General features: G+C 32.6%; 1 protein-coding gene across 1 annotated transcript in view; it reads left to right on the top strand.

The window, feature by feature from the left end:
* Window positions 1-25,313, top strand: part of EYS (eyes shut homolog) — a 1,520,124-nt gene that overhangs the window by 689,160 nt on the left and 805,651 nt on the right. Inside the window, exon 11 of the mRNA XM_044675358.1 lies at window positions 17,184-17,334. Within this exon, the coding sequence (XP_044531293.1) occupies window positions 17,184-17,334 (151 nt within the window). The remainder of the gene's footprint in view (window positions 1-17,183; window positions 17,335-25,313) is intronic.

The following is a 25,313-nucleotide window of genomic DNA, read 5'->3' as shown; positions in this document are numbered from 1 at the left end:
ACTTGTACCATACTCTTTGTATAAGAATCATAGGACATTCTATAAAGAATGTAAACATAAAATTTTAGGGTTCAATGGGACCTAGGAGATGATTGAGGCCAGCTCCTTCATTTTGCACAATATAGCATATCTAGAAAATAAACTAAAAGCTTTACCCAAGGCAGACAGAATTATAACTAAAATTCTGAAAGCAGTGCTCTAGCCCCTATACTAGAGTCATGAAAATATTTTAAGCAAAAAATTATAATGACTAAGAAGGGAGTTACAGATCTTGTCCTTTTCCATTCAAGATTTTGTCATCACTGTCATTGGTATTTATATGTAAGTATAAGATAAGATTTTAAAGTTTACAAAGTACTTTCATAAGGGCCTCTGATGCTTAATATATCTATGACCTTGATCAAAAATTTTCCTCATCTATTAACCAAAAAGTAGTAGAAAGCCCCAGAGCCTTTCAGTCAGTCATTCAGCTCCATTTATTGTGTGCCTACCATGTACCAGGCATTACACTAATTCTGGAGATGCAAAGAAAATCAAAGGAAAAGCAAAAGCAAGAGACAGACCTATAGACAGAGACAAAGAGAAAGACTCTGTCTTTAGGGAGCTTACAGTAAGCTCTAGGTCTATGATCCTATGATACTGTGACACCAGTCCTCTGAATTAGTCCTCATTTTATATGTGCCGAAGTAAAATTTCAAAGAAATTAAGTGATTGCCCATGGTTACAAGGCCAGTATGGTCTGCGACTTGAAACAAACTCTTCTGAATCATAATTGTATACAACCCAGTAACCTAGGCTGTAGCAAGTCACTCATTTTGATCAACTTTAGAATGAATACTTCTGCTCTTCCAGGCTCATTAAGGTGGAGGATCCCACCATGTGGGATAATGAATTTAATCTACTCCATAACCAAAGATTGTACATATCCATAAGTGTAATCATGCAAGATGAAGCCATCCACAAAGATTCCTAGTGGGTTGGACACTCAGAAAGGGGAACCAAGGACTGAGTGAAAATGGGTTACGGGTTAAGTATTAATGGAAAGAGAATATAAGGCGAGAATAAAGACACGCAGACACAGAAAGTTTTGGCATAAGGTAGACAGACAGTGAGTAAGCTCTGATGGTCAAGAGCTTATTTCCAACTGATTTCTTGTCACTTTTAATTGGGGTTACAACAGTATGGGGGGAAGGGGAGAGGCCAGTGGCCTGATACATTAACATTATGAGGTAATCATCATAAAATGCAAACTACCAAAACCTGAAACAATAGGTATAGTTAAGATCAGGATCCAGGGTGGATATGGCCTAAGGCATCTACTGATGTTTGATACCTATGTTAATTGATCATTGAAGGAAAAGTAAGGAGACTGAGATAACTGACTCTCTTCTGGGGTGTGGCCTTAGGGAAGGGCTAGGGATTTGGCTAGGTCAACATTCAATTTGACTCAGGATTGCAGGGATCAATCATTAGCAGTATAAGAGTTAAGTTTTTGAATACTTCTTAAAATAATATCACAATTAATGTATACCTGGATTGCTACACAAGAAAATATCGATGTATTGCATTTCTCAATTGGAACAGCAATGCCAATTGACTAGGTCACTAAGTAATTTCAGTATTCAACAAAAATGAAAGTGTACTCCATTTGATAGAAAATAGGAACATGTTATTTAGACTCCTTTTCCCTTAATCCACTAGAGAAGGAAATAGCAAACCACTTGAGTATCATTTCCAAGAAAACTCCATGGACAGTATGCTCTATGGGGTCACAGTCAGACATGACTGAACAAGAACAATAAATAAGTTGTTATTCAGGATGTGTTTTTTATTTTCCTCTGAAATGATCTTCCTATAAAATTCATAGATTAAGTCAAATTTCTTCCATATTTAGTAATAGATGGCATTTATTTCAGAGGATCATATTTAAACCTGCCAGAGACCTTAGAGATCGTTTAGTAAACCTCATTTTGAGAAAATTGAGGCCCAGGGACAATAAGTGATACCCAAGGTCATCCAAGCAATAAAAAAGAGGCTAAATTCCAAACCAGATATTCTGACTCCAAAGCCCGTGATCTTTCTATTCTGCAACACTGCATCGTATATAAACATAGCGATTTAAGGTTTTCATAGCATAAATACACACACACACACACACACACACACACACACATATATATATATATATAATCTCTCAGTTGATCCTCCCTATTAGGTAATTGCTATGAATATTATCTTGATGTTACACACAAAAAGGAAACTAAGATTGAGAAAGGTTAGTTGGCTTGCCCAATATCACACAGCTAGACAACATTCAAGCTGGAACTGGCAGCCAACTTCTTCTGATTCCAAGTCTACTTCTCTATATCACCATGTTTCTGTTTGATTTATTCATGATTAACTTTTCCTTTCCATTTTCTATTCCATGATGTGTGGTTTTATACTTCAAAATTCTACTCATTTCCAATATATTCGGAATCCAAGTTGGTAAACAGAAGTGAAAGAGAAAAAGACAACTTCAGTGTGACTAAGGAGACAGCATGGGGAATGAATACTGGCATCTTCAGCAGTAACTTGGATATATTGACCTGAATATTGATTGCTCTCAAACTGCAAAACTGAATTTATTGTATTTACCCATAAACTGCTTCTCCCTCATATTGTACTTGTAAAATTAATTTTCTCAAGCAAAATATAAGACTTTACATTTAAACCTATTAAATTTCATCTCATTAGATAAAATATACCTACATCATATCATTATTCTGCTCAGAAATCTCTAGGGACTACCTAATTAAGTAAAGACTACTTTTTAAATAAAGTTCAGTTTCCTTTTACTGGCATTCAAAGCGGTTCATGGTCTGGAATCATCATACTCTGGGATCAGCAAAGTATAATCATTGGACCATATTCCACTCTCAGCCTGTTTTTGTATGAATCAAGAGTTTGCTGACCCCTGTCATACCTTTTTACTCTCCCTACACACAAACACAGACACACAGACACACAAGCACATCTGCACTTACATCCTGCACATATATATATATATATGTATATATATATATGTACATATATATATATATATACACACACACACAATTGAAGTCTAGCTAAAATAGATGTCTCTTCTCTATACAGTATGCTTCCATATTACTTATGTCATTTTCTATACCTAAAATACTTATCTTCCTCTCCCTTCCCTACTCCCATCTTTACTTGCTGAAATCACAATTCTTCTTTAAAGGCCAGTTCAAGTAGCATCTACAGTCTTGTAGCTATAGTCTGCTGTCCCCATGAGCCTGAGATCCTTTTGTGACCTTAGCCATTTGTAGCAAATCCTCCTATCCTATCCTCCCATGCTTTTCCTCTGCCAAGGGAATAAGGGAGGGTTCCATGGAAAAAAATTATACCTGAGTGACCCTTGAAGGAGAATAAAGAATCAGAGAAGTGGAGAGAAAGGAGTATATTATGTGGGGGATAGTATATATTAAGGGATTTAGGTAGGAAATATAAAGCCATGTTATTAATAGTTAATAATGACTATAATTTACATAATTTGAAGAAAGAATATTGTGGGGGGAATTAAATATGGTGAGAAAAGTATCTGATAGCTGAATTGTGAAGAACTTTAAATGTTAAATGGAGGAGGAAAAATTATAATGAAGATTATGATGAGGTTAGAAAATGATAAAAGAAACAAATGGGATTAAGTAACTTGTCCAGGATCACACAGCAAGGAAGTATCTGAAGCAGCTCAAGATTAGAGAGATGAAATAGAAAATAGAAACCAAGAAAGAAGTGAATAATGGAATGGGTTTGAAGAAAAGATATTTTATAAGAAAAGAGTTAGACGGCTATTAACAGGTTCTTCCTGTTCTGTAAACAGCAAAGAAAGAGTAAGCAAAGCTTATTTATTTGAATGAGACAAAAATAAAATGAAATAGACTCTGCCCTAAGAAACTTCATTTCTGTGAAGGGAGATAGTGAATCTTTCTTCCCTTGTGGTTTGTTTAGTATCTTTGGAGAAGATCAAGGAATCATTCAAGTTTCCAATAGGATTTATCTATTGCAAGAACTGAGATAGATGTGATAACATCATCAAATCTCTACAGTAAATTATGTATTTCAATTTTTAGCAACTTAGAATTCAAAATATTTTCATTCCAAAATTACAGGTTCTAGGATTTTAAAGTACTTAAACATAAAAAATACTTAAAACTACTCAATAGTCCTAAACTTAATGAATTTTATCTTTTCATCATTCTTTAGTGCTATTTACCAAATACTATTATTTAAAACACAAGTTTAATAAATGCTTGTTTACTTGATTTGAAAACGTAAAAACATGGTAAATTACCTTAATTAATAGTGTTCCTGGAAAATATGTTTTCATAAAAATAGTCATGTTTGTAGAATGACATAACTAAGATGCTACTTAAATTAAAATGTTTAATTAGTTCTAGTTTCTAATATTAATATTGAACATTTCAAATTCAATTATTTTGAGACCATTGTTTTATATTTTAATAATAATTAAATTAATTAAATACATATTTATTAAAAGCCCCTTATGTTCAGGGCACTGGGGTAGGTATGGAAGATATGAACAAATTACTTTTCTATGTCAAGGTATTTAAATTCTAGTGGAGAAGGAAAGATATAGAGCATGTATACAGATGAGTGCATGAATAAGTGAACAAATGAATGAGTAGTATTTATTAAGACTTTATTTTAAGACAGGAATGAGGCAAAGCTCCAGGATATAAATAACAATCCTGAGACAACTCTATCCCTCAAAAAAAATTGCATTTCAACAAGTAGAAACAACATATATATGGGAAACGTGGCCAGGAGAAAGTATTTGGTCAAGGATGGTAAGTTGAATATAGGGAAATAGATCGTTATGGCTTTTTCAGAAGCAATAATAATATTGATTTGATCACAATTCCCACAGCAAATGTTACAAAGTGAGAAGAGATGCATGGTGGAGGAATGGAAACCCAAGCTAGATACAGTATGTTATCTAAATTTGTATTCTTGCCCTCAAGACTAAAAACAACTTAGTTCAAAGATGTGCGTTTTCAGAATAAGTGCAGTAATTCTCAAAGAACATGTTCTGGAGAGATCCCAATATCCTGAGGTTTCAACCACAATGCGAACTGCAAGAAGATAGCTGAGATTGATGGCTAAATAACATGTGATATAAATAGAAGGTATATGGAAAGTAAATACAAAGTCACTTCAGGAGGGAAAAAAGCTTTTACAATGAGAGCTGAGGAAAAACAAAGAAGTTTGTGTTTGATTCTAGAGGTAATAGAATCTTTTCATTCTCCATGATTACTTATATGTCTGTCTTTCTCCATCAGAATGTGGCCTCTCTGAGAATAGGAACTGCTGACATCTTTTTTTTTTTTTTCCTAGTGCTTAGAACATAGTCAACTCTTTGTAGAGGTATTCAGGGAAGACTAGTACATCTGATGTGAGAGGTTGCCAAGCCCTTTTTCAGGGGCACTTTCTTCCCTTGATATCTAAGTTTTGCCCACTCTCACCTATGGCTACAAGAAACTGTAGGCTATGCAGTAGCCTACCCCAAGAAACCATCTCATCAGATAGGCTAAATCAGGTTAAGGGTAACAGACAAGAGCCAAATCTAAAAGTAGTTAGAGAGGTATCTACACCAGGCAAGTGAAGACCTTCCTGGGATGGGGTAGGTGAAAACAATTTATTCCAATAGTCGTGAAGGAAATGGAAGCTGGCTCTGTGGAGTGTACAGAACTTGGTCAGATATTAAAGAAATTAAGTTCATTTCCTGCATCCTGAGCCATTACCAGTCATCTTGATGTTGATCTTCACACTGGTCTTTGATGCCTCTGGAAGAGAGAGTGATTCCAATAACTTTGTGCAGCTCTTCCTCACTTAAATCCAATTTTTGCACTAGTCAAAACACATCACCAGTTTCGTCATTTTGTTTGTCTTTGATTATGTAGGACAACAACCAATCATCAATTCGTAAGTTCATTATTAAATCTTTGGAATTTATTGAGAAGAGACATGATATGGTCATATTTGTTCTTTAGGATAATTCCTCTGGGTTCTATGTAGAAAATGATTCTGAATGAGGATAGATTTAATACAGGGAGGCCAATAAGGTGGTTTTTGAACTTAATCTAACAAGAGTTGAAGAGGACCTATACTCAAGTGAAGCAGAATGAGCAGGTATTTGGTGCCTAATGTATGCCAGGGACTATGCTGTCTTTTTTAGAAAATAAATATTATCTCTTTTGATTCCTACAACAACCTTGACAAGGAAGTGCTATTATAATCCCTATTTTACATTTGATGAAAACTGAGGGAAACAGTAACTTGCCCAGGCAAGTGTTGGAAGTTAAATTTGTGCTCAAGTCTTCTAATTTCAAGTCAACACTTTGTCTCCTACTCCGCCAGATTCCCCAGTGGATAGAGAAGGATACTAATGATAAGGAAGTTGTTTAGGTCAAAATTGCAGAAGGATGGAGAATACTCTAGGAACAGGCAACAATCTATGTAAATACATGGAAAAAGGAGATATAATTTATAATGAATGGCAAAAGAACAGTTTGCCTGAACTATAGTCTCTAATTGAGGATCCTGTATAATAAGATATCATAGAATTATGCTATGAATGACTTCATATGCTAACAGCAGAGTTTGCATTTAGTTCTAGAAATAACATGGTAATAAGGAAGAAAAAATGAATAAGACATAAATACAAGCTTAAATTTCATTCTAGAGGCAAGACATACCCAGGAAACAGCTAAAAATACAAGGCAATGTGAGTCAGCCTCAAAATGAATTGTAGACTGAAGTAGACACTGACAGAAAAAGGAAGCATTCTTCTGTATCCGAAGGGCTATAGGAAAGATTTAGGTAAATATAATGCTGTGAGGAAGCATAGTCTAGTGGAATATTATTGGAATTTGAGTATAAATCTGGGTTCAAGCCTTGACCACAACTTGCTACCCATGTGCCTTTGGTAAGTCACAGTGTAGGGTCTCAGCCTCTTCCTCTGTAAAATGAGAATATAATGTAAGATAACAGTAGGGATTTGGAGAAATATACTGGATAAGTGGCTATAGAGAGAGAAGTAATAGGAAATATGGATAGTTTCATAAAGTACTGCAAGATTGTATAAAGACTTGATTGATAGAGAAGTTGGTATATATTTTTGTAGGTAATAAAGTAGGATTCTGGGAGAGGCCAATTGAAAAGTTTATAATAAAAAAAGAGAATATATTTCTGCACTCTTCAAAGGTAGGTTGAAGAAAAAAACAAGTAGAGAGTTTCCACTTTTAAAAAACTCTGTTGCCAAATATTATAGGAATTTGATTCCTATTAGAAAGGATTGTGTCTATATAATTCTTTTTGAATAGCACTTAATATAGTACCATACACAAATAGAATTTAACAAATGCCTTCTTGTGATGGGAAAAACAAAATAAAGTTTTATGCATCATTTTATGGCTGTCTACACACATAGAACTCATTGGAAAATTAAAGAAAAATAGACATGTTTTAGTCAAAAAAGTAAAAGGCAAATGAATAAATGTTCATGTATATATTACCTAGATGTTTGTCTAAATTTACCACTTCTTTTTCTATGTACAAAGAATTAACCTTTGCCATGGAATCTTCTAAGGTTTTGATCTAGAAATTACATCAGAGGCCATATAACACAACCTTTTCACTTATAGATAAGTACATTGAAACAAAGAATTAAGTGGTTTGTTCAAGACACACCAATAATAAGCATCAAAGGAGGGATTTGAACCTATTTCCTTTTACTCTAAACCTAATGTTTTCAGCTAAGTGCTAATGGTCTCAAGAATGTAATTTTATCCTCCTTTTTAAGGATATTTAAAATTAATATTAATTGTTTTCCTTTAATATTGGATTTTTAAACATGTACTGATTTGATCAGGCAGTCTGATAAAGGTTTGGAGCTCCTGGAAAAAGCAGGAGCTCATCCCATTAGACTACACCCTTTTAAAGACTTCATCTGAAGCACTGGGTTCATTTTGAGATGCTCTAGTTTTAGAAAGAACATAGATGAGATAGAGATTGTCCAGAGAAAGACAAACAGAATGTGAAGGGTCTTGAGTTCAATGAGGATTGATTGAAGGAACTGGGAGTATTTATTCAGCAGAAGAAGCTTAGCATGCCTGACATACAGGTGTTTATTGACTGATGTATTTATTGAGAAGAAATTAGTCAAGAGAGAAATGATAGTTGCCTTCAAGTTTTTGAATGCCTGCCACATCAAAGAAGGATTAGATTTGTTTCAGTTGAACTTAGAGAGTGAACAGGGACAATGAATGAAAATTACAAAGAGACAAATTTATACTTAATTTCAAGAAAAAGTCTTAACAATTAAAATTGTACAAAAGTAAAATAAGCTACAATTAGTACATTTGGAAGTTTTAGTTTCCTTCTCCTTGGAGGTCTTTAAGGAGAATCTAGATCTGTGTTGTCCAATTCAAATAGAATTTGTGGCCAAATATTCAGTTTTAAATATTATCTATATTTTATTTTATTTGTATTTATTTTCTTAAATATTTCACAATTTGAATTTACTCTGGTTTGAGCAAAACTCAGTAGTTTTGCAACCAATGTGGACCAGATGGTTGACTTCTGGTCTAAGTGATAAGTTGGGAAAATAATAGTGGGTGTTTTTTTTAAGTATGATTTGGGTCAGGTAGATTATGAGATCCCTTTCAGATCTCAAATTCTGTGATTCTATGAAGGACTCTCCCCTATGGCAGATCTGCTTATGCCATTCAGATATTTTTGATAAGGCTGAGTACATCTTTGAGGCCTTGTATTTGTTAATTCCTTCATACCTCAGTGAAGATAAATGATTAAGTCTCCACATCTCCATATGAGTAGATTTTCTTAAGTTATTGTGAATGTGGAGCAACCCTTTTTGCCTTACAAAAGGAAATGTGTAATAGTCCTTTCAGATTGAGTATCCACAGCCAAATAGAACAATACATCCCAAATGTTTATGACTTTGACTTCCACATATGTTTGAGCAAATACTAAATCTGAACATTAAGTATTGATGTAGACTTCAGCACAGTTACCAGAAATTTAAACACTACAAGTCTTTGAATAATTTCTGTGTTCCTGTCCACATTTATAATTATGAAAAGGAAAGAGAGAAAATCTTTGTCTTCTCCATTGTTCTTTAAAACAACCTATGTGCTAAATGTAAGGAGATCATTTTTTTAAAAAAACTAGATAGAAAATGTATAAACTGCATGGACTCCCCAGCTTATTGTATCACCACAAAATATGAAACAATGCTGTAAACCTGCCTTCCTTTCAATCAATTTCTGCTAAATTCAATCAAGTACAATTAGGGTATTTTTCAGGGACTCTAATGGGCCTATGGTTAAAAAGGATTGTTGTTAGCAAGCTTATTTCTCAACTCAAGTAACTGTCCTTCCAGATAGAAAAGAATAATGTTTTCTTTGTGTCTATAGAGTGAAAGTAAACTCACCTTTCTTTTCCCTTTGTCATTGGGTTGCTAGTTATGTCTTTGAATATATTTACATAATGAATCAACATGAGAAAAGCTGTACTTGTGTTTATTTTTTTTAAAAAAAAACTTACTTTGTATCTTAGTTTTTTTGTTTGTTTGTTTGTTTGTTTTTATGTATACTTCAGACTTTCAGGAATTGGGAGTCCATTAGTGTGGTTATTCTCTTTTCTGATGGAGACAGGGCACATTTCTTTTACTATCTTGCAAGTGACTCTGACCAAAATATTCATCATCCTGTAGCCATATCTGGAGCTATCATCTTCAATAAATGTTGCTAATCTGATTCTCACATGACAAACTCTCAGAAAGTTATTAGCTTCATAGGGCCACCCAGGCTTGCATCTCACTGACAGACTTGAGAAGACAAGCTAATTCTGTTTGTAAGTCCTATTTTTCAGAAAGTCATATATATTTTCTTATGGATTTGTAAATACTTGTATATTTTACATATTTAGATTTCATTGTGATGAAATATGACCATATGTATACACACAATTTACAACAAGCTACAAAAAAAGTAAAAATATGTATTGTTATCTGTTATCTGGCATTGTTCCTGTGTTAATGAAATCACAGGTTCCTAATTCATCTAAGTAGCATAGAGAACTCCAGGGTAGTAAATTCCCTCAGACTCTGCTGATTTTCAACTTCTCTGTAATTAAAAAACTTAGGGACTTACCCATACATACAGAAAAGTTAAGTGGCTGATAAGGGCCAAAATGTCAGTATTGAAACTTGAATCTAAGTCTTCCTTGCTTCAAGGATAACCCTCTATCCATGTTGCCATCTAGACAGATCAATAGATAGAGAAATAAATATTCAGATCAAACCTAATGGGTTGAATGGCTTGTCTGGCTTATATAGCCAATAAATTCCGAGTTAAGATTTGAATTAAGATTTTCCTAATTTTGACCTCAATCAGTATTGGTGAACCTTTTCTGAGTTTGAATGCTCAGAGGGCAAATTCAAGCTGCCTGGGAGCCCTCACATTACTAGAGAGAGATGAGGGAGGAATTACTTGATTTGGAAGGCTGGACAGAGGGGTAGGGCATGCCAAAAATGTCCTCAAGTGCTAGAAAGAGGGATGTGAGTTTCAAAATTAATATCCAAAATTCTAAGTATTATATTTAATAAGATTTATTAATAATAACTAACATTAAAAAAGCTAGAACAAAAAGCCACCTTCCTCAGCCTCAGATGTGGGAGAAAAAGAGAGGAAGAGGAAGAGCTTACAGCAAACTAAATACAAAACATGAGATTAAAAGGAATTTTGGGAAATGTAGTTCAAAGGTTTCAAGAATTTCTAACTATATTGGGGGAACAGAGCAGCTCCCCAAGTGCTGACTCTGAAAGCATGCCACATCTTCGTCAACACTGTATCTACACCCTGTGTTATGCTGTTTCTGTAACTAATAACTGCTTTTAATTACTAGAATGTAGGAAATAGGCTCTGGAGTTAGAGGATTTTTGCTTGAAATACACTCTGGCACTTATTGCCTTTGTGACCCTGGGCAAGTCATAGCCTCATTAAATGTCACTTTCCTCATCTGTAAAATGAGGGGGTTGATTTAGTAATCTCTGAGGTTCATTTAGTCTCTTGATAATGATACTTTGAAGCATTAAGATGGGACTTTAGAGGAGGATTTATAATAGAGGTCTGATGTCAATAACAGCAGTAGGTTAGAACAATAAAACTTGTAGTCATATGTGATTTATGTAACCTCACTTAGAGTTAATCCAAGGATATATATGTGTGAAGTCAATGAAGTCTTTGTTCTCTGTTGATGAGAATTATACCAAACCAATACTGACTAAGCCTTGGAAAGTTTAAGGAAAACTGTGATTTTAAAAAAAGCTTTAACCAAATATAATTTTCATCTACAAGATTGTATGGACTTTCATTTCTCCAAAACATTTTTTTTCCTAGTGAGACTTCATCCAATCAGTTGTGATCTAGCACAAGATTAGAATTAGGAATCAATGACCAACTACATAGATTTAATATTATGGATGAAAAGGAGCCAGTCAGTTTTTAGTAGAACATTTCAGGGGATATGATATAGGATCCCTTTTTAACAAATTCTCTTATAACAGCCAGTTCGGGATAACAGAATTAATAATGCCATGTCTCAGCTGCTAGCCCATGTGAATAATGCTTCATTGATGAGGGTACAATGAAGTCTTTTTGAAAGAGAAATCCTATGTAGCAGATGTGTTCATAAATAACTTTCCATTAATTTTCAATCCATTTAACAGTCAATGTATTCAGTCAAATTTTCATTTCATACTTAAATGCACGTATAATATCTATGTTTAAAAAACCTACGTAATGATAAATGTTTGCATCAAAATTTGACTTTTAAAAGAATGTTGATGATTTAGGGAACATTTCATTCTATCTGTCTGACTGCCAATTATTGCAATCAAGGAGGAAAAACATTTGATCTGTAGGGCAGGAAGGAAGAATTTTTTTTTATTATAATAGCCCTAATGAGGATGCAAACTTTCTCACACTCTAAGAATGCCTGAAGATTATGTATATAATAGGGAGTGTCTGAAACTTTAGGACAGTACTTAAGTTATATTATGATGTGTGATTTAAGGTTTCTGGCTATATTTCACTAGGTTCCAGTGTATATGCTTCTCTGGGCTGTGTGTGTCTTCAGGGCAGTCTTTCTGCACTAGTATGGGTTAAAAACTAGCTGCATTTTATTAAGCCCTTGTGCACGCTCTTGAGCAAGCTTGTTTCAGAAATCATGATATACTGGCAGCAACATTGATATTAAGGAATCAAGAAATAACTTTTTTTATTTATTAAGCACCTTTTGTGTGTAAAACATTTTGCTTAATGCTGGAGATAAAAATAGAAATGTAATCTAGTCTCTGACCTCAAGGAGCTCACACTTTAATGCAGGGAGCTAAAACATAAAGGATTTCAGCTATAATCTTTCACCTTTTTGTACCTCATTTTTTCATGTCAAAATATGTGCACTAATATCCATATTAACTATCTCATAGAATTATTATGAGGATACAGATAACACATCTAAAATATTGATATTTTTTCTTTCAAAATGTTTCTTATATTTGCTCTGTCATCTATCTTATTGTTACTATTAACATTGATGTTCAATTACTCAACCAACAAACATTGAGTGACAATATGGCAGGGTGTTTATTGTACTGCTTTGCAAGTCTGAAGTATCTGTGTTCAAATCCTACCTCTGACACCTGCCATTTCTGTGATACTGGGTGGATTCTTAACTGTTTAGCTTTAGTTTCATCATTTGTAAAATGAAGATATTCATTGAATCTACTTCATGGGGTTATTATGAGGATCAAATGAGATAATGTATGTACATTAATTTTTAAATGTTTTGTTGTTGTTGTTGTTTGAGTTATGTCCAATTCTTCATGACCTCATTTGGGGTTTTCTTGGTGAAAATACTGGAGTGATTTCTATTTCCTTCTCCAGCTCATTGTAAGCATGAAGCAAAGAGGGTTAAGTGACGTTCCCAGGATCACACAACTAGTAACTATCTGAGGCCAAACTTGAACTCAGGAAGAGTAGTCTTTCTGACTCCAGGCTCAGTGCTCTCTCCAGTTTTAAGTCTTAAAAACCTAATAAAGACCTAAGCTATCAATATCTACATTATTGATGTTATTTGTACCTCGGAATTAAGTTATTGATCCTAAGGAATCTGTCCCCAGTGTCCATTAAAAAGCAACATTTTCATTCCCTACTCTATGCTTGTACTTATGCAATTTACCTTCACTTTATTCTTTTTAACCTTTCTCCTTCCTACTGCACATATAAAACTAAACTCAAGTATCATCTCCCCTTTGAAATTTCCCCTGAAAACTTCTGAAAATTTCCTCTCCTCTGTAGTTTGCATCATAAATATCTACACTTCTATCTAAACATTTTCTATTCCTGGGAGCTATTCTTGCTTCCTCAACCAAATTATAAATTATCAAGGGAAATGCCTATTCTATACACTGCTTCTTTATTCCCCTGGTACCTGACAATAGTGTCAACCATTTGAGAGGTGCATGACAAATAATTGATTGATCGATGTGAAGGTGCTCTTTCCATAAACTATTTAGATATCATATACTTAGAAGCCATCAAGCCTAGACTCTTCATTTTATAGATGAGGAAGCTGAGACTTAGAAGGTCTTCCCCAAGACATATATATATATATATACATATATATATACATATGTATGTATGTATGTATGTATGTATGTATGTATATGTAGTAAGTTTTTCAGTTACTCCAGAATATACTCCTTAAAATCATTTTTATTATTTTGCCTTTTAAGGCATCCCATTCCATTCTTAATGACCTAATGTGAAATAACAGCAATAATAAAAGTAATAGTAACAGTCCCTGAAAGCATAAGCCCTTTGGAGTTCACAAAGCATCAAAATGATCTTAATTGAGCTTTACAACAATGCCGTAAAATGCATTTTATCAGTGCTCTTAAGGAAAATGAGGCTGAGAGAGATGACACGAACTCATCAAGGTCACACATCAAAGAAGCATGAAAGGAGAAAGTTGAGCTTTGGTCTTACTGGCTCTAGTACTAGCACTCTATTTCTATACCATGTTGAATAAAAATACTCACTCTGATTGCTTATGATAGGAGAACTGAAATATTTATACATTATTAGCTAATGATTATGGTTCAATCTACTATTTGATGATTAACTATTAGGAATTAAGCAACACAAAACACCTCCCTTACCCTCTGGTTTTTAATCACTTAATGGATTGCTTCCTGAAATCTGTAACCCATTCAAGATATTTTTAAATATATAATTTTAAAAAGTAGTTTAACTTCTAGATTGTTTCTAATTGTAGAGCTTTAGAATTTTACATAGGTTCCAAAAATGGCTAAACACAGCCTCCTTTAAAACTAATATAAAGAGCCCCAGTGAATATTTTCACAGAAGTTTCAACATCTTCTCTACAAATACTATGTTTTCTTTCATTGGACCACAACTGGTTCAGTCTTTGCATCCTCTATAATTCAATGTACATAAGATTCTAAGGAGAGTGGAACATCTTTGGAGAAGAGTTGTTAATGGTATTTATTATTATTGTGAAATAGAATCAGAAATTTCACTTCAATAGCCTGTTTTACATTCAATGCACAGATGGTTAAATCATTAAAGACTTTAAAAAAAGCAATCCTTTGAGGTGATGGACTTACCTGCTGATGAATCCTTCTTTTTCTACTCAGTTTCAGTTCTAGCCATTAAACTATGTTAGATAAAATAATTTCTTTCACTATGATATAAAAACTGCCTTAAGTACAAACTAGTAGTGAAAGTTCGCACTCTTCAATGGTTAGTTAAATACTAAGCAAAACACAAGTGCTTCACCACTTAAGATTTTATACCTTAATATATTTGTTGCTTGATAGATATATATGTCATTTGAAGTATTTTAAAATTTGTAATTATAAGAGATAATTAAACTTTTAAATGTGACCCGCTTAGATCTTACTGAACACTAAAAATGGCAAAATATATTATTCTGCCAATATTAACAAATAGTGTCTTATACACACTCTGCAGAGATAATTACTGATTTTTAATGTGAGCTTTTGTAACTCAGAAACTGATAAACATTACAAATTACATTAGAAATGTTGATTGTGTAGAGTTGTATAAAACTAATGATTTTATGTAGAAAATTTAAATAATGCAAATAAATTTTAAAGTGTGTTGTGGTTACATTTTTCTTTTCAATGATCATGTTATTAAACACCAGAATACCAACATACACACACATACAGAGAGAGACAGAGAGAGAGACACACAGAGAAGAAAATTGAAGATACCTCTCTCATGAGATGATTATAAGTCACAAATTATAAAATATATAACATATACAATAGACATATGTAAAAAACCACCCACAATATAATTGCATGTTATTTTCCTTGTGCATATACATGAATGCACACATGTGTATATGGTTATGCATACATACATATGTAAATATATGCATATATATTCTGTGTGGGTTATTAAGAGACTTTTTTAAGAAGGTGGAAGGATGTGTTTTGCCATTTTTGGAAACCATGTGAAATGCTAAAGCTCCTCATTTAGAACCAATTTAGAAGTTTAATTATGTCTTACAATTATATGTTTAAAAATATCTTGAATAGGATACAGCTTTCAGGAAGTAATTCATTAAGTGACAAAAAAAAATCCCTAAAAGGGGAGCATTTATGTTGTTTAATCCCTGATATGTAACTGCTGAATGGTAGTTTAAACTATCAACATTCCCTAACTCCATTGCCAGGATCTCAGTTCTCTTATCTTATAAGAATAACCATTTAAAAAACAAATCTCACATGATGAAGTGGACAGAATGTTAGACAAGGGGTCATAAAATCCTTTATTCTAATTACTTCACCATTACTTATCATCTGTATAACTTTAGGAAACAATCTTAGCCTCTCAGTCTCTCTCTCTGGAAAAAAGTATATATATACAGACATGCATATGCATATATACACCCTCTTTGCCTCAGTTTCCTCGTCTTTTAAAATGAGCTGAAAAAAAAAAGGCTAACCATTCAAGTATCTTTGCCAAAAGAAAGCATAAATGTGGCTACAAAAGAGTTTGATATCTCTGAAATAACTGAACAACAACAACAAAATATATATACTCAGATATGTATACATTTGTGTATGTACTCACATACATTAAAATATATACTCTGTGTGTGTGCACATGTGCACAGGCTGAAAGTCCAGAATGACAACTATTAAAAAGTGATTTTAATTCTTATACGATGCAGGTAGCAACTTAGGAGCCATATGTAGAGGTCAAAGGGACCTTACAAGCCATCACAAAAGGTGTATATTGACCATCTGTCTGATTTGTAAATAAATACATTAAAATGTTTTATAAAAGGAATGCCAGAAAAAGAAAATCTAAATCTTTTGGCTAATGGTTTGCCAATGTTTCTTAACAGTAAGTGGCATGTATAGGGATTACTCTGGGAACTCTGACTGAATTATTTTTAAATAACATCAACTTAGTTTCTTATAACATTAATGTCCAATACATTTTAGAACCATATAATTATATTAGTGTTCATTACATTTCTCCCACTACCTTGACCTCATGTATAGAATTCATTTAGAATATCTATATTTAATCCTATGAAAAAGTGATACTTTTTTAAAAGACGGATCAATTCAGAGGTTATTCACCTGCAAAAGAAGCCAGTTGTTTAAATGACTGCCTTATGAAGATAACATTGTTTGCATCCTACACATATTTTTTCATTTCTATTGTTAAAAATGTCTTTGTGCGTTTGTTTATTTATTCACCTCCTTAGGTGACTTGTCACAATTTATAATGCTTTGGCTTAGAATGTGGCTTCTTTCCATGGACTCAGAGTCTAAAGCTATGCTAACAGAAAATATTAATCAACAGTTGTGTTTATTGGTTTTATTGGAAAAATAAGCTATTTACTTACTTTCTTGTTTCAGTAATAGCTTAATTAATTCTTCAGATAAATATTTATGCAACATATCCAATAGCCATAAATATTCCTTTTCTAAATGAATCCAGGCAAGCAATGGAGCCTTGTGAAGCTGAAATGACTCTTTTAGGAAGATCCATAAGAGCAAGCAAACCCAGCAAAGTCTTGTCGCAGAAATCTCTGACTGAAACCAGCATTGTATTTCTTGGAGGCTTTCCATTTCATTCTGGCAAGAATCAGGTATTGATTTGTTTGGTTGTTTTATTTAATAGTTAGGAAATTGCCTTACCTTTTAATGGGAGGGGGTAAAGGAAATTGGATCTGTCAGCTACCCTTGGTCATTATGGTTGTCCCTATACCATCTCTCAAAAGATTAATGAAAAGTCAATCAAGTGGTAGTTTTGTCTATGATGCTAAAGATCCACTTGAACTGTGTCTTTTCAAAAATTGACTGTGTTAATGGATTTGCCTGACATCTCATGGACACAGAATTTGTATGGAGTTTCTTTGGCTCTCATAGTTGTCACTGAGCCTTTAAACTAACTTTCTGCAATAATAGCTAGAATTTTTATCACACTAAATGATTTGCAAAATACTTTACAAATATGATGTCATTTTATCCACACATCAATCCTAGGAAATAGAAGCTATCATTATCTCTATAATACAGATGAAGTAATTGAGGCAGAATTTAAGTGACTTGCCCAGGGTCATACTGCTATTGCCTGAGGTCAGATTTTTAAGTCCAGCTTCCTGTTTCTGGGTTTGGCTCTCTGTCCACTACAAAGACACCCAAAGTCAAGGCAAGACAGGGTAAGCACTACCAAGGCAAAATTTCATTTATCTCCAAACATATATATTCAATTGAGAGAAAGTTTTCTCCTTAAGGATTTATTGACCTATGCCAGTATCCTCTCCTATAAATGGGTAAGATAATTTCACTCTTTGACTAAAGAGCATTCAGATATGTAGCAACTTTCATGTTAACTTTATTTTCTGTGTGTGTGTATGTTTCCCTTCTATTTTATTCTACTGTAAGTGTGGAATGGGTACACTTGAAGAGACAGGTGAATTGTTATATTCTCAAGATAACAACTTATTGTTTTTAAAGTTCTTTTCGTGTTACTCTGTTTATCATTTTAATACATGTGTCTGATTCATATTACTATGATATCAAAGATCCTGACTGCTTATGAGTCTTTTCAGCATTTATGTTTATATTGGCCACTTTTTATAAATCTTTGACTTCATACTATATCAATTGGAAAATACCAACTAGGAAATAAATAAAAACATATTAAGGTACTTAGAGGTTTTAATATGATTTTTTAGGGGGCAGGGAATTCCAAGGAATTTCAGAAACTTTTTGCTTTATAAACCTTAAATTTGTTTAAGGTCACTCTATTCTTTTAAGAAAATATTTGAACAGTGCAAAACAAGAAATTAAATATATTTATTGAATAGGTATATAATGCTTCAAGGGATGTACAGTTATATGTATTTGACTACTTCTTCCATGAGAACAGATCACACTTCCTCCTGCCTTAACTGATTTTTGTCCAAATTTTCCCAGAAATCTAAAATGAAGGGTTTATCTGGTAAAGGAAACTCCTTTTTTCTAGGTATTTTAACTCCTTAGATAATCTCTTTAAATGTACATCAATTATTATTTCACCATTTGTCCTCGATTTAATCTTATTTTATTTAATTACTTACTCATGTATTTTCCTAATCCAGAGTTGGGTTCTTATAAGTAATAAGATTATCCTAAGCAGATTTATAAAGATTTTCAAAAATGCATAGTATTCCATTGGGTATGCCCACATGTTGTGGATTGATAATGAAAGGTAGTGGATAATTAAAGCAAATGTTTTCTAACAGAAAAAAAAATGAATGTGACAAAATAAAATTGTAATTTTTCACAAGGCAAAATTTTACACAGAGATGCCATTTGTTACTTTAAAATTCTAAAGTTGCTATAATCCACATAATTCTTGTGCAAAGCATTGTCATTTATTTATTAGACATGCATCTTAATAAATGTTTAGCTTTTCTATTGTGTTCTGGAAAGTTACTGTTATCCAATAGGTAGCAGGAAGAGGATTTAACTTCAGTTTAATTCAAAAATCACTTTTTTACTGATTACCATACTTGATACTGTGCTAGGTGCTAGGCCTACAAAGGCAAAAGAAAAGTCACTTGTGTTAAGGAGCTTACCTCCTATGGGAAAGAAACAACATGTTTAGAGATAAGTAAAAAACAAATTATAAAAGAAATGAGTATACCTCTTCCTCATGTAGGCATAATTTCTTCACAAAAAGAGACCATTTATTAAAACCTAAAAACTTAATAAACAACTGCAGGAAAGCAGAAATATTAAGTTCACGAGACAATAATGCAAATATCAATTACATTTGATAAAGGGAGATAGAAGCATAGATTAAAAATTAACTAGAAGCTAAATAATCTAATCTTCAAAAATGAGTGGGTCAAAAAACAAATTATAGACCCAATAATTTCTTTAAAGAGAATGACAATTAAAAAACATTGAGAGACAGTCAAACCAGTATTGAGGAAATGATTTATATATCTAATATATACAAACAACTAAAGAGAAAATGAGCAAATCAATGAATTAGGCATACAAAAATAGTAAAAGATTATAAATCCCCCACTGAATACCAAAATAGAAATTAAGAACCAGTTTCATAAATAAACAATAAAATAAATAAAACCTTTGTTAATTTGATTTTTTAAAATAAAGAAAACCAAATTACCACTATCAAAATGAAAAGGATGAATCCACCACCAGTAAAGATGAAATTAAACCTCCTAGCATCTATGTTGACTAAATATATTAGTTAGAATGATAAGTAGTGTTTATCTAAAACCATCAGCAAGCATTATCTGTAAAAAAGGAATAAGCTAGAAATCTTCCCAATGAGGTCAAAATAGAAGCAATGTTGACAATTATCACCACTCTTATTCAATATTTTACTAGAAATGCTAGCCATAGCAATAAGAAAAGAAAAAGAAATTGAAGGGATAAGTATAATTAACAAAGAAACATAACTTTGTTTCTTTGGAGGTGATATGATGGTACACTTAGAGAACCCTAGAGAACCAACAAAAATCTATTTGAAGCAATTTACAATTTTAGCAGAGTTACATTCATTTCAGTTGTGTGCAACTCTTAGAGAACCCATTTTGAATTTTCTTGGCAAAGATACTTGAGTTATTTACTATTTCCTTCTCTAGTTCATTTTATAGGTAAAGAAACAGGCAAAGAGGGTTAAGTGATTTACCCAGGGTCACACAGCTAAGTAAGTATGTGAGACCATATTTGAACTCAGACTTCCTATTTCCAGGTTTAGGACTCTACAAACTGTACAAAATAGTTGCCCAATTGTAATAATCAATATGCTAAATATATTTTTCTATAACAATTCCAAAAGACCAATAATTTAAAATGATATCCAGCTACAGAGTGAAAACTGACTACATCTAAGTGAATATTGAAGCATATTTTTTTGCTTTCTTTTTCTCTTTTCTTTTCTTGTTTTGCAACATGCCTAATATGGCAATAAAATTTTCATGACTTCAGATCTATAATTAATATCAAATTGGGAGGGGGGAAAGGTGTTGAGAAACTATTTTTAAATGAATATTCAAAGTAAAAAAAATGATTATTAAAAAGGTAAGTATAGAATTGCTCCAAAACTTTTGTAGGTGGGAGTTAATAATCAAAAAAGAAATCAGAAATGGCCTTCTCTTGGAGATAAAACTTTGTCTAAGTATTGAATAAAGATAAGGATTCCAAAAGAAGAATGTCAGGAGAGGAAGCCAGATATTATGGATGGCCCATGCAAAAGCATGGAGATAGGAAACATTCTGCAAGGGGAAGAGAAATTAGGTCATTTAGGCATAGGATGTCTTTATCTTTACATTTTGAACTTTCCTACTAATCAAATATATAGGGTTTATATCAAATTATTTTCCTATTATGTGGTAGGCACAGTGTTTGATGATGTCAGGGGTCCAGACACAAATATAAAGCAATCTCTGCTCACAAATTTGATCATTTTATTTTATTTTTTGCACAGCATGGAGATTGTTTATATACATAAATAGAAGCAAAACATAAACAAAATAAGTGCCAGGTAATTGGCTAAATTGCCACAAGCAGTAGAGAAACCAAGAAAGGATGCATGTAGGAAGAGGAAGTTAGAATCAGGAATATGACTCTCATAATGAGAAATCCTGAATCGGAAATCCAGACATAATTTTCTCATCTTAACACCATACTCCTGAGACAGTAATCTTGGAGAGTCTCCTTACTTTGGAATTTCCAACTGTCAAGTAGACATTCATTCCCCAAAACACTTCTTAAAAATTCATCTCTATTAATAACTGAGCTGCTTTCTTTGTAATTTTTTATTTTAAATGATGAATAAAAGGCAATCACTAAACAACAGTACATTTCTCCTTTACAAATTTTTATCATCCAGTTTCTTAGATTCTCAGAGAGACTATAACAAATGAACAGATAATCACCTTTATTAGAAGCCAGGAAGATATATGAAAAATCAAAGTGTTTCAACATTATCCCACAGTTATATAAAGGACAGTGAGTAAAATATAAGAAAGTTGAGATGGAGTTTATATTAGCTAGAGAATTCTAGAAGTATAGTTCATAATTTTAGCCCCATTTAATTTTGTAGCAGAATCCATATAACAGCAGGTAAAATGAAATCAATTTTTGACTTAAGTGCTTTGAGGCTATTAATTTGGAAGATACAATTCCTGGAGAAGCTTAAGGATTTTAAATTAATTTAGGTAAAAGTTAGAAAAGCTCACATAAAGCTCCTCCACAATATGATGATAATCTGAAGTGGTTTAGGGAGTAGGAGAATTGAAAAATAAGTGACTTTTAAACAAAATTAGGTAATTGTATGATGCCCGAAAATAGCCACAAACATTTTGAAAAGGCATTGCCAATATGTATAACATAGAATTAATTGTGTCCTTATAAATAAATACAATAACTTCCCTTAAGTGTTTTAGTTGTCTGATAATTTTTCTTGAAAGTGAGATTTCCACCTGATTAAAAGTTAAATCTTTAGGTACAAAAATGTGATAATTTTCACCATATTTAATTGAATTTAATAAAATACACTATATATTTCCCCTGATTTCTCTTCCATTGCTCATAGCTCCAAATTGCTCTCTGCTTTGTCCTCAAATACCTACTTTTTTCTTCTCCTCTCCAATTTTATTCATGAACATTTTTTTGCAGATAAAGATGGAGGAAACATTTGTGCAGATAAACAAATTACAGGAGCAACCACAAAACTGCTTTATTAAAACAAAATTCCTGATATAATCTTTCATTCTCTTTGTTTGCATCTTCCCCATAAAAGTGGAGTGGGAGACATGCAACTTCATGATCATCAAGGTGTATTGTCATACTTTGTTTTGTGAAGAATTAATGTATGACCCTTGGCAAATCACTTAACCATGTTTACCTCAATTTCCTCATCTATAAAATAAGGTGTAAAAGGAAATGGCAATTAACTTCAGTATTTTTGCCAACAAATATCCAAATGAAGTCATGAAGAGTTGGACATCCCTTAAAAATGATTGCATAAGAACAATGGCAAAACAAAAGCAGACAAGTGCCTCATGGTTTTATTAGCTTCTAGTATTATTTTTATTATGCCTATGATTTTAAAAGTTTATTTTATTGAAGATACAAAAATAAGATGAGGCAAATCAGTAAAAATTATCATATCTTTCCATAAACTTGTTCAAATACTATAACCAAGAAGCATATATATGGTCACTCTGAATCATTATTGCCATAGTAACTGGTATTATCTCTGAGTATATCCACAATTTCTATAGGTCACCCAAACCCACCTAGTCCAGGATGCTCAATACAACCTGTATATTGGGCAGCTAAAGGAGGAGAAGTGAGCAGAGTTTTAGAGGAGCAATAGCAGTCAAAGCCTGAATACAAAAACATCTTATAGCTAAATTCTTATAGGTAGGAAGCCAAAATGGAGATTAACCCTTTTTTTGTTATTTGAGAGCAGGAATGACTGTATCCTCCATATCCTAAAACTATACAAAATGGATCCAGAAAAAAAAATTTTCAGTTTTGGATAGTTTTGGCCAAGCAGAAATTGTAATGACCAGTGAGAAATCTAGATTTTTAATTCCTGACATAAATGTGGAAAATTTAAGGTATTTATAGGAGATTTCTGGTCATGTTGAAGGTAAGAAAACCTTGGACAACATTAGCAAGTGTTAAATGTAGAACATATTATAAGAACAGTTACTTTTATTCCTGTGTTTCTTTTAAAAATACATATAAACATCTAAATATGTGTTGGCCTTTAAAAAATGAATATTAAAAATGAATATTCAATCCCTTTAAAAACATTAAAACAATTAAAATTTATAATAATTATGCATTTAATTTTGTTATAATTTGTGGCATTACTGTATGTATTAATAGCTAGATTGACTATACCTTATGGAATTTTTGAAGAAAGAATTTGGCAAATATCACAAAAATAAAGAAGCTTCTTCTTGAGTTGGGGGAAGAAGTGGGAGGGAGAGAGAGAGCATGGACTATAAAATATTCAAAAACTAATATTAAAAATTGTATTGACATGTAATCTGGAAAAATTAAAAAAATATTATAGTTATTAAAAGATAGATGAATTTCATTGTCTTAGAGAATAGCTTTTGTTCAGTGATGAGTTCTTTGATATATCTAAAATGTTAATAATGTAGATAAACTGAACCCTGGGAAGGTGACTATGCAGCAGAATGTATAGTTGATAGAGACCTGGGCTTGGAGTCAGGAAGACATGAGTTCAAATCAATCCTTAGACATTTATTTGCTGTGTAACCCTGGACAAGTAATTTAATTTGTCTCAATTATTCATCTATAAAAGAGAGATGATAATAACAATATCTACCTCCCGAGGTGTTGTTCCTCCAATATCTAGCCCTGTGCTTGAAGCTCTATCTACTATGGCACCTAACTGCTTAATATAGACTCTATCAAAAGGCTTTAATTTCCAGAGTTCCTGTGGGGTGTGTGTGTGTGTGTGTGTGTGTGTGTGTGTGTGTGTGTGTGTGTGTGCTAAAAGGATGGCAGTTTCTGAAGGGCCTCACTTTGAGAAGCAGAAATTTCCTAGGAAAAAAGACACTAATTGGTCATTATCACTAAGAAAAATGTTAATGTTATTTCAGAATCTAGTTTTAATTGATTACCTAAGATAATTAACCAAATTTTCAAAAAGAAAACAACCCTAAAATTTAAATTATTTTAGAAGACTGTGTGTTATTTTTCATGACAGAAGGATAGCCTTCTCATGACATATCATACTTTGGAACTCTGGAATCACATTTCAGAAAAAACATGTTACATAGTCATCTGAATTTACTTCTGAAAACATCATCTCAAAATTAATTTCCATTCTACATTTATTTATTGAGTGCTGAGGCACCGAAAATACTCAAACCAAAATGCGACAGTTCATCACCTAAAGAAGTTTATATTCTCCTGAAGGAAAAATAAATGCATACATATGGAAAGAGACTGAGACAGAAATAGAGAGAATATATGACATATTTGAGGGAAAGAGAGGCTCAGGAGTAACCTCCAGTGAGTCAGTACTTGAATTGCATTTTTTTCAAAATTACATGTCAATTAGTTACATTATAATTTTAGTAATCATTGTTTGATATTTTGCAATCTATGTTCTCTCCTTCCCACCGACTCTTCCAACCTCTACAAGAAGGCAGGTAATATGATATAATTTATTCATGGGTTATCATATAATAAATATTTCCCTGTTTATTGTCATGTAATAAAAGTATTGTTTATACTATACTGTCTATTAGAAAATATGAGAAAAAATTCCTGGAGGAAATAGTGTACAATGCAATTTCAATTTGCATAGATACTCTATATAATCCTTCTGTTGTGGTGAATATCCTTTTTTTTATCATGAATGCTTTGGAACTGTCCTGAATCCTTGCTTTGTTGATAAGAGATTAGTCATTCACAGTTGATCATCATGCATTATTGTTGTTACTGCATACAATGTTCTCCTGGTTCTGCTCAATTCACTTTGCATCACTTCATATATGTCTTTCCAGGTTTTTTAATATCATTTTCTTTTTTGTCAATACTTATGGAA

The sequence above is a fragment of the Gracilinanus agilis genome, chromosome 4 (genome assembly GCF_016433145.1).
Source record: "Gracilinanus agilis isolate LMUSP501 chromosome 4, AgileGrace, whole genome shotgun sequence".
Taxonomy (NCBI): Eukaryota; Metazoa; Chordata; class Mammalia; order Didelphimorphia; family Didelphidae; genus Gracilinanus; species Gracilinanus agilis.
Note: the sequence above shows the minus strand (reverse complement) of the source record. Positions and strands in the feature narration are given on the sequence as shown.